The sequence below is a fragment of the Grus americana genome, chromosome 1, assembly GCF_028858705.1.
Source record: "Grus americana isolate bGruAme1 chromosome 1, bGruAme1.mat, whole genome shotgun sequence".
In the NCBI taxonomy this organism is placed as follows: Eukaryota; Metazoa; Chordata; class Aves; order Gruiformes; family Gruidae; genus Grus; species Grus americana.
The window spans coordinates 197,081,364-197,094,284 of NC_072852.1; the positions used below are offsets into that span (position 1 = coordinate 197,081,364).

The window sequence follows — 12,921 nt, forward strand, 5'->3', positions numbered from 1 at the left end:
CTTTTGGGACCCCACTTAATAAGTGTCATTATGAGATGTGTTGCACCGATGCTATTGCAGATCCATCTGATTGGAGGAAACTGAAGCAAAGCCACCTGATATCATAAATAGCATTGCCCCACTAATTGTCTGGAATTAGACAGTATAAATATGATTTATCTTGTTGGCAGTATTTTAGTTTTTAGCAATATGATTTCATTCTGTATTGGGCAGGTAATAGACAAAGTCTGGCAGCAATTGGGGAAGAATTATAGAAGCATCATTATATCTTTTCATGTTTTGAAGATCCATTCCACGAAAGAGCCAAGCCCAGAGCCCTAATTTTCCGAGTCTCAGCTTCATATGTGAGAGTAACTTATCTTTGACTTCAGTGTTCAAACCAGAAGGAAGTATGACTATATCTAGTTGCTCTGAAGGAAAATACATTGTGTATGCTCAGTGGGGCTCAAAAAGATGGGTGTGGTAGACATACCAAATGTGAAGAGAAGGTAATTTTGTCCTATGCTATCATTTTCCTTGCCCAGGCAGAGATGTTTTTACCTTGTACTCAATAAAAAACCTTTTGTCTTAGCTGCACATAGTTAGAATATGCAGGACTATGTCTTAGACTAATTAGTTAAGAAAATAACACTATTTGTAAGTATTTTAAAAATATGAACTGAAACTATCTAAATATTTCTTAGTGAGATTATCAAGTTGTGTATTACCAATGCATGTTCTTTTGCAAATAAATGAACAACAAGGATTATTGAATCCCACTCAGCATATTTCACTTCTGCTTCCTGGACTGGAAACAGTATCAAAAGAAATGCATTTCCATTTTGGTTGCAGTTGAAACAACAGATATAAACCGATTTAATATAGCTATTCTGTTTGCTTTTAATCCTGATTCATATAAATACATGGAAAAGTATGAATTCATGTATTCTAATAAAACATAACTGGAAGAGTAGCGTTATGTATTTCTTCTTTAACAGAAGATTCCATCAGTCACAAGTGCACTAATTAGTGTAGGCTCTGAAATTCTATATACCTTCACTAGTGGCACAGACAAGGAAGAGTCTTCTAATACATGGCAAAAAAAAAAAAAGGTGAAAGCACTAGTAAATGAGTGCTTCCATACTGAGATTTATTTTTGCTAATTATAAATAATTAAATTAATTTCACGCTTGTAATGTTTTATTCTTGTTCAGGAAAACATTGCTATTCCTGGTTACCGAGTTTCCCTTTTACTTATAATGCCTTTTGTCACTAGGAAGAACAAAAGTTCTGTTTTGTGACGGTTTTGTTGTTGACTTACCTATAGCTAAGGTCATGTTTAAAAAATTGGGCTTACATATCCCTATGCAACGTGGTTTAGTTATGTAAGTCACCTTTTACCTTTATTGTTCCTTGCTTCTTGAGGGAGGTGGAGAGCATCATAGGGAAGGATCTAGCATAGTACATGTCTGAAGGGAGAAATGGGGCTTCAGAATTTTGACAGCAAATGTAAATTTTGAGATAAGAAATTTCTTTTAAAGGTGGAATTTTTGGTTTTACTCAGGGAATCCACTACTCAATAAAGCTAGAGCATAAAGCTGTCACAGCAAACTACTGAAAAGATGACCCACCAAGTTATCAACTGATATTTATTCTAGAAAGGGATAGATCAAACCCCCCCACCCCCCAATAAGACTAACACCAGTGTGATCTTCAAAGCACATTGGGCTGGTTATGAATGAAGTCTTTGTAAGAGAAATGCTGCCTATTTGGTTGGATGATAACAACAAAGTAGGACGCTTTAAAACTGCAATTGTTTGCCCACTTGCTGACATGGTTTTAGACAGTATTTTAATATAGGGTGGCTTTTCTTTTTTTTCTTTAGACGAGTGCTGTGTGCATTTTCATTAGTGTTTTAGTTCAGGTAAGGTGTGTGCAATTCTCAAGTGATCCTCCCAGGCATCCCAATTTCCCATACTTTGGTTTGCATCTTGGAGTGGTCTTTTGGAGGAAACTAAAGCAATATAGCTCAGCTGCAGCTGGGTGTTCAGTCACAGAACCAGCCTAGAACTAATCGGGCAAAACCCCTCTGAAACCCGAAGTGTGTATGTCAGATCACAAGCACCAACTGTTTGGCTTTACAGATTGGCTCCAGTTAGCTTATCCATATGTTAGCTGTTGATATGTCTCAGGAGTACTAGTTGGACATGTAGCACCACAGTAGTGTGACCTCTGAGGCAGTGAGAAAAGGCAAGAATAAAAACATAAATGGTATCTGACAACATTACTGCTTTTTAGCAAGTGAAAAACTAAAGAACAAACAAAAAACCTCATCACATGTCTGCACTTATTTCCCTCCCCCCCTGCCCTTTTCATTGAAATGTACAATGTCAGGGGGTTTTTAGTTTATTTTAGAACTTTGGGAGAATGTATATCTGTAAAGCTTGAAAATCAGGAAAATTCAACTGTATTTAAAAGATGCTATACTTTCCTCTCCCACTGTGTTTTCTGTTTTTTGATTCCACTAAACTGAAATCGAACATTAATTTGGTAAATGTTAAATGTGTTCATTTCTAGAAACCTTGAGCTTTTTGGCAAATAAAAGTTGAGAAACTTAATTAAGGGCCTTCCACAGTAAACATGGATTCTTATACATTCATTAAGAAATTAGTATCTAAGTGGATCTTTGATAAATCCAATAATATAGCCTTTTTCTTTAACTTGATGAGGGAGATAAGCAATAAATGTTTAACTGCTTTGAACATGGTTAAACTAAGGTTACTCATGATTTACTCATGATTACTCGTATCAGTTTGAAGTTAAACACAGGATGAAGTGTACAGTAGTTCAGCTTTACACCTAACTTTCATTATGGGTGAGGACACTCTTAAAAAATCATGGATATTTTAACATTGTTTCCAGGATAATTTTCAATAACAAATAAAAGTTAAGCAAATCTTGATTTTGTATTGTGTTCTTGTATAAACACCTTAGTTGCTAAACTTTCCACTTTATAAAGTTATATTGCGGTAACTATGACAAATATGTGTTCTGTATGCCTGTACAATTTAATTATCTCTGTGCTGGAAGAGGGTTAATGTAAGGCAGTTTATGGTGATGTATAGGTTTTATACTAATATGATGCAAAACCTGGTAAATGCCAGTACTATTGCAGTATCAGCTTTTTTGGACTTCTGTTGTGTCTCTGGTCCTTCCCACTTCTGGGTAATGACCTTGTGTGCTTCCACTCAGAAGGGTAGGGAAACGGGAGGTGGGGGTACTAACCACAGTTGATGATATTCCTTTCTGTCCCCGGCGCCATGTCAAAGCCAAGTTGCTGTGTGGGGACTGAGCATCTGTTTTATGGTTGTTCAGTGAACCCAAAAAAAGAGAAGTTCACTTTGGGATCTTCCCACATCCCAGTTAAGTGGCAAAGGAAGAAATTCTATACTCTGCAGTGTACATCACAGACTGAAATCTTCCAAGTCTAGATCCCAAGCCCAGTAAGTCCATCCTGGCTGATGGAAAGAGATAGACTCCACCTCTGCTGACCTCTTGCCCAAAAGGCGATATGGTACCCTAATCGTTGGTGGTGTCACAGTGCTTCCCCTCTGCGTCTGTATTTGCATAATGGAAGAGTCAACTGGGACTGATAATGTCTAGTGTAATAACGAAGGGGAAATGTTTTGCAGCGAGGGATAGTTAGGTTTTAAAATAGCTTTTAAGGTGCAGATGTGAACATACTTTTTAGCGTGCTCTTTCAAGCCCCTGCTGCATACTAGGTTTTCTCTCTCTGCAACCAACACACTGTGCACAGTATAAATGATTACTTTGGGGGGAGCAATAGCATCCTTTATGACAGACAAAGAGAGCTGTAGAGGGAAATCATAAGGAACTTGAGGGTTTTTACATTGGTTTAAAACATCCATGCTGGTTTGTAGTAATAAAACATTCATAAACAACTGCATTCAAACGTAGGTAATGGCATGCTTTGAAATCATGTGAAAGTCTAAGCCTTGAATGAAACAGCCTTGAATAATCAGAAAACCATAACTACATTGGCATATCTTAGTATGTCTTTCTCATTGCCAAGCCAGGGTCTTTATTGTGCTAGAAAACTAAATACAGTGTTCAGGTCTATACAAAACAGAAACATCAAAGTTTATACCATAATATTCTGCCTTTGAAAGATAGAATAAAGCAGCTACTCCACCCCAGCTTCGAAAAGAGAAAGAATTTCCTAAAAGACTGCTCTTGAATTTATTTATTTTTAAAGAAGTAGAGATTTTAACAATAGGATAAAAAGGCCTCCACAGTTCCCTTCTTCCCCCCCTTAGTTTATTTGTAAATAATATCCACCTTGCCCAAGCTTGTGGGTGTATTTCAATAAGGCTGCAAAACTACATATTCAGAAGTCGTGGAGTGCTTTAATGTTAAATGAGGGTTTATACCCCTTTTCCTTACCACTGACACCAACTGGCATTTGAGAACAGCTTCTAGAGTAGTAAGCCCCGCAGCCAAATCCCCAGTAAAGGAGAGGCTTTATCATACTGGATAATTGCAGACTGATGAAAAAGCAGCCGGGGCCATGTTGCGAACAGAGCAGAGCTGTACTGTCTCACATGCGGAGTTACACTCTCTTTTGCTCTATTCTACTTCAAGTTGTTACCTCCTAATGGGCCTTTGACCGTGTGTTTCCAGTTTCAGAATTAATAAGCTAGATTGTGTAACCACTCTGAAGTTCTGCAGTACCACGATCATGCCAGGGCAGATACCACATAATAGAGTTTCATTTCAATTTTATATGTTTTGATACAGTCCTAATTTTAATTCTATCCCCCTTCCCCTTCTCTGTAATTAATCTGTGAAATCCTGCGTGCTGTTTTTAATGCAGTTTGTGATTTTGATTTATTTATTTTAATTTTATTGTTGTAATGTCCAGGGCTATTTGCTACATTTATGGTGTAAAGAAAGAACTTGTTGGGAAGGAGTTACATCTGGTTTTAAGATTGTTTGCTATATACTATGTGCTATTTTAGCTTCACTTAGGCCTGACTTTGGACTGGAATATTCATGCTCATGTATTATTTTGATAGAGGCTATATCTATATCTCAGTGCTGTTGTATGCAACAAAAGGGATTTAGAGTTGGATACATTTGCTTTTCTCTAAAAGCAATCAGCGTAAGAGCTCATAGAAAGCCAGGGGTTTTTTGTTCTCTGAATTTTCCAGAAGAGAGGTTATTCTGTCTGTAAATAAAAAACCTCTCTTTCCTTTGAAACCAAATGTTTATTGCACCAGTTCAGTCAACAGTCATCGATTGGAACCACAGAGTAACCAAAGCTACCTTTTCTGACTTCTTTTTGAGGATAGGATGCAACAGATTTGTTGGGCAAAGGCTGCAATATTTGTAATGCACACCAACACTAGCTGTACTGTGTTGTCTTTTAATTTTACAAAGTTCAACGTATTTAGCAAAGCACTTTGAACATTTTATATTTTCAATGTAAGTGGAACAGACCGGTCTCTTTGCTTCCTATGAACAATCTGCATTTCTTAACTTTTTCTGAAATGCGATATACAGTATGAAAATTACACTTGTTAAGAGGAGCTCATCATTTGGCCTCATATCACCTGCTTTGCAATACTGTATTAATGCAATTGTTATTAAAGAAGCTCCACTCTGAAAATGAGAAATACAGAACATCAAAAGAGTATAATTGCATGAAAAGACATGAAAATCATACAACTTCGAGATGTTTTTGAACAGAGCATATTTGGAAACATATCTCTAAGGTATTTTTGGATTATGTTGATATAATATTCTTGTGGTGCAAGAGTGTTAGGTTCTTGATTATAAGTATGTAACCATTAAGTTGAGGCACAGAAGACTTGCTGTCTGCTTTAAGACCTGCGTGAAATGGTTTTGCAGACAATCTAAACATCCTGAGAGTAGAAATCAACAGAGAACTCCAAGGACTGATTTTTCTGCATTCATGGCTAATAATATCCTGCCTACAAGCCTGTCCTTGCATTAAGCAATAGACTAAGTAAACAAGTTTGGTTAATTTGCCATGTATGATCGTTAAGTTTGGTCACAAACTCCACTTTCTCCCCCTCCCTTCAGGGTACAGACAGGAAGGTATTTCATATGTTTTCAGTATTTAGTCTCTCATTTGTTTTTGTTTTCCTCCCTCCTGACTAGAAAGAGCTTCAGTGTAAGTAAATTTAGTAAATGCAAAGTCTTATGGTCTGAGATCTGTTGGAGTGAGTCCAGAGGAGGCCACAAAGCTGATCAGAGGGCTGGAGCACCTCTCCTATGAGGACAGGCTGAGAGAGTTGGGATTGTTCAGCCTGGAGAAGAGAAGGCTCCGGGGAGACCTTAGAGCAGCCTTCCAGTACCTGAAGGGGCCTACAGGAAAGATGGTGAGGGGCTGTTTATCAGGGAGTGTAGTGACAGGACAAGGGGTAATGGGTTTAGGCTGAAGGAGGGTTGATTTAGATTAGATGTTAGAAAGAAATTCTTCCCTGTGAGGGTGATGAAGCACTGGAACAGGTTGCCCAGAGAGGCTGTGGATGCCCCCTCCCTGGAAGTGTTCAAGGCCAGGTTGGATGAGGCATTGGGCAATGTGGTCTAGTGGAGGGTGTCCCTGCCCGCAGCAGGGGGGTTGGAACTAGATGATCTTTGAGGTCCCTTCCAACCCAAACCATTCTGTGATTCTATGATTCTATGATACAGGTTTGGTGTTAGCAAGGTCTATAATTGTGACCAGGATTTTGTTGCTGGGGTTTTTTTGTTGGTTTATTGGTTGTGGTCATTTATCCTTGCCAAAAAACTTCACCTTTTTTTTTTTTTCCCCTCAACTAGTTACATTCACTCTGTACGTAGTTGCAACACTGATATTTTACTGCTTTTGATTTTTTTAGGGCGCCAATGCCTCAGCTTTGGAGAAAGAGATTGGTCCGGAACAATTTCCAGTCAATGAGCACTATTTTGGTTTGGTGAATGTAAGTTTAACTCCATAACTTCATTGCTTTGAAATGCCACCAGTGGATTTGTTGAATTACAAGACTGTAACTGAGTGAATAATTAAAACACTGAAAAATATAGTAATTGAATATACATAGTTATTGAAATGTGTTTCAATATTCAGTGTATTTGTTGAAATACGTTACTGAAATAATTGTGGAAATCGAACTGTGTATTTAATACTTTATTTCATTTTACTAATTGTAGGATATTTTAAAAATATTTTTCTTGCTAATGTATAAATCTTAAAAAAAGCTGTTTAAAATACGTAGTTAGTAGTTCATAATATGCCAGTCTGAGTGCATAAATACAGTAAAAGAAAAAATCTTTGAAAGACTGTTGATGATATTAAGTGCTCATATCTGCTATTTGTATTAAGATTTTTAAAAAATACTGAGCCCAAAGGGGAAAGCAGTGGGGGGAAAACCATACTGAATTGTTTGATTCAATCAATAGTTTTAAGGAATAATTACAATTTTTATTTTTGGTATTACCCATGAAAAGTATATCTTGTTAGAAATTGCATTATCCTGAAATGAAATATTAAATGATTTTCTTTATTGGGGCTTCAGAAAGTACATATTTAAACCAAGTTGATTTAACAAGAGCTATCATCTTGCTTTTCTTAATTAAACTAATTACTTCTAATGCTGTCCTGCTACTATAACATATGTCTCTACCTCTAGGTTCTTAGCACTGGCATTGTTCAAGAGTCTGCAATGCACATATACACTGTGCAGGCACTAAACACTCTTAGTGATAAGCTGACTTACACGAATCTCAAATGCCATGACTTAAATTAGTAATTTTTTTCTTTTCTCCTGAAGTTGAAATACCTTCAAAATGACACGTTGTTTCTCTGAAAAGAGGAGATACAGTAGTTTAAGTGTTAATACTTGTTAGTTCTGTAGCAGAGCTTAGGCTTTCCATCAAAGCTGTTCTTATCTTTCTCAAATCTGTTACTCTGTTGACAGATAACCTGTTTTCATAATTTCTTGTCCAAGTCCAGAGAGAATTTAAGACTTAACAGTAAAATTGTATTGTACACCTAATCTTGAAGTTTTACATATTTTGTACCCTTAAGAAAAAGAGTAAAGTTTTGTGGACCAAAATTCTTTGATATGTAACAGATAGTAAAATGGGATTCCATTACATCTGTGGCACACTGGTGTTGTGTTTTTTCAGGTACAGTGGTTGGCTAAGAAAATTCAGGCATATTGTTGCTTGAATGGTTTTCAGATCTCTTCTACATATTGTGTTTACTAACATAGTATGTATATACCATAAATATGTAATAAGCTTGCAGCATTTACATCTATCAGGAAAAGGAAAGGTTGTGACCTCTTCATTAGCAAACTATTGCCAATGGCCATTCAGAAAGAATGACAGAGCTAATGATAATTAAAAGATATATTAGATAATTAGGTAATAAATTAAGAGTACTATTAAATTGAGAAGTGATAGAAATCACAATTTTTGGCATCATTGATTTCTCTAATTGTTTTATAGCCATTACAAGAAGTGAGGCTCTCACGAGGTTCATTAACATTTACTGCTAAATTTGTTTATCCATTTTGTTTGTCCAGAGTAATGGAAAAAATGGAGATAATATGGAAATCAATAGCTCTCTTCCAACTCTGTGATAGCTAGCTATTTGAGATGTCTGGAATGCAGGACAGGATTTTAGATAAAGATGACAATTCTGAAATAGAGATCTGTCAATGGTAAATGTAGCCTTTATCCAGAGGTGGTGTAAAAGAAGAGAAGGTAGAAGCACTATCTTATCTCCTCTCCAGCTTTGTGGCGGAATCTAGGGATTATTCAGAGGATGTGCTGAAAGAACCATTTGAGAGGTAAAAGAAGAATTAAGAAAGGGCAATTATGGGAAGCATATGGAAGACCAGATGGTTGATGGGATGTTTGATTCTGTCAATGAAAGCTCTAAATGGAAGATTCAGCTTAGGCTTGAAAGGACAATACCATTCACTAAATCAGCAGGAAATATTTAAGATGAAAATGTTAGTAGTATGATGTCCCATGCACATGGGCAATCAGGAACATCACGTCTGCCTATCAGTCTTCTTTCCCCCTACAGTGCAGTAATGCAAACTATTCAAATCTATGTGCTTCACAAATTAAATCAACAATTTATCCAACAAGTATGAAATAATGAACATTTTTAATTTCGTAAGAGCTGCTCTGGTAGCTTTTCAGCAGTTTACTGGACTTGCAGAGCAGAAAGTTTGGTTATTCAGTCTCTTGCAATGGATCTGTGTGTGTTGGAGAAATCCTATTTACTGGCATGGCCCGTTGCAACGCATAAGAGTTGTCAGAGCTGCCAGTGCATCAGAGCTGGGAGGAACCCTGGCGCTGCACAAAGACAGCGTTCTAAGCAGATGTACGTTCTTGTAGGTCTCTTGTTCGCTTTTGTGGATCTGTGGGGCTCAACAACCAAGTTTCTTCTCAGTTGTACATTGCATCAGCAGACTAAACTATAAGGCTATAAGCCTCAGTGAGTGTCTGGTGGTTTTGTTGCTGCTTTACAGATTGTCTCTCTTTTTTTTTTTTTTTAAATTTCCACACAGGTTTGAGTGTCGTAACTTTGATTTTAAAAAAAAAAAAGGAGAGGTGTGTGTGGGAAACATAGCAAACATACAGAGTGCAGTATTTTTGTGAAAGGAAATAATCTGATTTCTCAGAATTTAGAGCAAAAGAACAATATGAACTGAAAAAAAGAGAAAATTTGGGTTTTTACTGTTCTTAGATATGCACGTCTTAAGGTGGTCCTCACAGTAACAAGGAGGCAAGCCATAAACCAGTTGAAAGCATAGATTAAAATAACTCTGCTCTATATAGTCTCTATTACCTTCCCCTGCATGCGACAGAGGAGTTTCAGTAGCCTGTACAGGCTGACAGTTTAAGATATAAAATGGCAATGACTGACTTTGTTAGAGTTTTCTACTGTTACTCAGTGGCAGACTTCACAAGCATTTCATTTTTCTACAATTATATTTTGAATAAATCTAGCTGATTTCTAAAGCTAGCTAAATATCCTTCTTGCTTTGAACAGTTTAATAGGCTTCCAGTGCTATGTGTTTTCGTATTTCAGAGTGGTGCTGGAGTGTTTACACAAAACATACAGATTATGGTTGCAAACTTCTTTTTATACAGTGCAGCGCTTGCACATCTTCTTGCAAGTGTTGTGCTTCTGAGGCAGTGCAAACTGTAATGTGAGGGGAGAAGGAAGGTGGTGTTGGCCAGGTTAGCTGGAAAGCTGAGTGCTGAAGAAGCAGAAATAGAAAGCAAATATTCAGTGTGCAGTATGTGGTGGGAGGATGGGGAGACTGGAACAAGGTTTTGGGGGTTTTCTAAATGAGGTGTGTCAAAGATGGGAAGTAAAGGAATAATGGTGGCAAGACCAGCATTTATTCATGTAACAAATTCACTATTTGCTTAGTCTAGAAACCTCCCCACCTTCCCCCCCTTGTTGTTTAGTACGTGTACTATTATAATTTTCTAATGATTGGAAGCTTTTATTTTAAAAAGATTTTAGGTTTTGAAGGGATGAAGATTGATACTTTAGATAGCAAACAAATGTGAACTAATTATCTGGGAGTGTAGTGATAGGACAAGGGGTAATGGATTTAACCTGAAGGAGAGTAGATTTAGATTAGCTATTAGGAAGAAATTCTTCCCTGTGAGGGTGGTGAGGCACTGGAACAGGTTGCCCAGAGAAGTTGAGGATGCCCCCTCCCTGGAAGTGTTCAAGGCCAGGTTGGATGGGGCTTTGGGCAAGCTGGTCTAGTGGAGGGTGTCCCTGCCCATGGCAAGGGGGTTGGAGCTAGATGGTCTTTGAGGTCCCTTCCAACCCAAACCATTCTGTGGTTCTAATTAGATTTTCTTCAGGAGGTTGTTTTCAATCTATCTTCTATTGCCTACTGTCTTTCTGAATTTGGTTGAAGAAAACCTTTTATGAACTCAATCTGCTTGCTTTTATTTCCTATCCACAAGCATGTAGGTTGACGTACTTTCATATTAAATTAATCTCCTGAATTTTGTTCAGTGTTCTGAGTTGTCTGTTGCTTCATATTTTGGTTGTTTCTTACTGAATGTTTGCCATTCTAATTAATTTATCATCAGACTGTTCCTTTTTAAAATTGGAATGTTATTAATTTTCTAATTTGCTGCTTTTTCATCTTCTGATGCTTGCTGTAGAAATTTTAGCACCTTTCCTATTTGATTTAATTTTAAAAACTTTCTTAACATTTTAATGTAGTTATCTTTTTATGGCTATTTCTAATTATAAACTCATAAATTGTTAGCTTACAATATTAAATGTTTTGATCTGAACTACTGTGTGATTTCATCTGCTTCCTTTAAGGAAAAAAGCTCTGGTTTTTCTCTTAAGTTCGTTGACTTACTTGAGTACAGATTTGGACCACAAAGAAGCTAATATAAGCATTTTCCCTAGCTTAAAGAAATCAAAATAATGGGCGTTAATTTCCTTTTTAATATGGAGATCTTAAGACTTCTTAATATATTTTTTGAAATATACTTCTTACTCATTCTTTGAGTGTGTCTTGGGTATTTAGAAAGTAGTTCTTCAGATTTCATTAATTTAAAATAAAGGAAAACAATTTACTTTCCAGTTTTCTGATTAAATTTCATGCGGCTCTTGTTTGTCACTGTCTTAATTGTGAGAGACCAAAAAACAGTTACTTTGCTGTTATTCCTAAGATGTAAAAGATTTTAGTTCTTTTTCTCTGTTGAAAGAACCTGCTCTTAAAATATTTCTAAATGCACCCTGTTTGCTATGTAACAGTCTCCCCATCACAACGTAGTTTTAGAATTTGCTACCCGTATGTGCTACTGTCTTTATATAAAATATGACATTATTTTCATATTTTACAGAATATGTGTAGTAGGTACGAGCTTCAATTTGCAGGTTGAGTGACTGCAGCTGAAAGGTTGGATTATTTCCTGAGGGCCTTGTAAGGATTTTTTTCGCACACTTTCAGTGTTAGTTAATAGGTTTCACTGGAGGAGGGCAGCATAAAACAAGAGTGGCTCTAGCCACTGGCAGCTCACGGTGCCTTCACAGAGGTGATGGGGAGGTCTGCGGTGTTGGGGTGAGCTGGAGACAGTCAGTGATGACAAGACTCAGGTGCCTTAAGAGTCTGGGGAAGAGGGACACCTGGAGCGTCCTGGTACCGAGGGAGTTACGGATGCTTTTCTAGCTGCCCCACTTCAATTCAGTGGCCTGCCTCCTTCGAAATGCACGTGTCCAAATTGTGCAGTATTTTCCTTTCTGTCTAGATTTGAAACTACCACCCATGTCATAACTTTGAATCCCAAACAAGCCATGTTGCCATATTTTAAGAAAACTCCTGAATGCCAATCCTGTTCACCCTAAAATGAGAACTGAAAATGTAGGAACAGGTTAAAGCAGATACTTCTGACTTTTATCACAACTAATAAGTTTAGGAGAATCCAATTTCTGAAGTGTCTGAGAAGCTCTCTATTTACAGCTGAATTTCTTCACAGTACAAGGTCATGCTGTGCCTGTTCTTTAATGTTGCGGCTGATGTGTGGTAGGTAGATAGATATTTTTACCTGTGCATATTTTGGGAGCTGTGAAATTGGTGGTATTTGTTGAACATTTTGACCCAAGTAAATGCAAAGTATTACTAATAAATTAAATTTACAAGTGAGACAAAATTCTGTAGTATTGTTCAAATTTACTTAGGTTTTTCTTGCATTTACTTACAGTGTACTTGTTAATCCTTAGCGAAACAGAGGTATGCTTTACTATCTTCAAGTCAAGAAGAAATTACTTGCAGAAAATTTGCCCCTGCTTATGAATTCTCTTATACTTTGGATTTAGTTTTACCTCTCTACAGTAATACAATGCAA

At 37.0% G+C, this 12,921-nt stretch overlaps 1 protein-coding gene across 2 annotated transcripts in view; it reads left to right on the plus strand.

Moving 5' to 3' along the window:
- USP12 (ubiquitin specific peptidase 12) overlaps positions 1–12,921 on the plus strand; it is a 43,206-nt gene that overhangs the window by 6,625 nt on the left and 23,660 nt on the right. For both annotated transcript variants that reach the window (XM_054821927.1, XM_054821935.1), the window contains exon 2: positions 6,906–6,986. In XM_054821927.1, the coding sequence (XP_054677902.1) occupies positions 6,906–6,986 (81 nt within the window). The remainder of the gene's footprint in view (positions 1–6,905; positions 6,987–12,921) is intronic.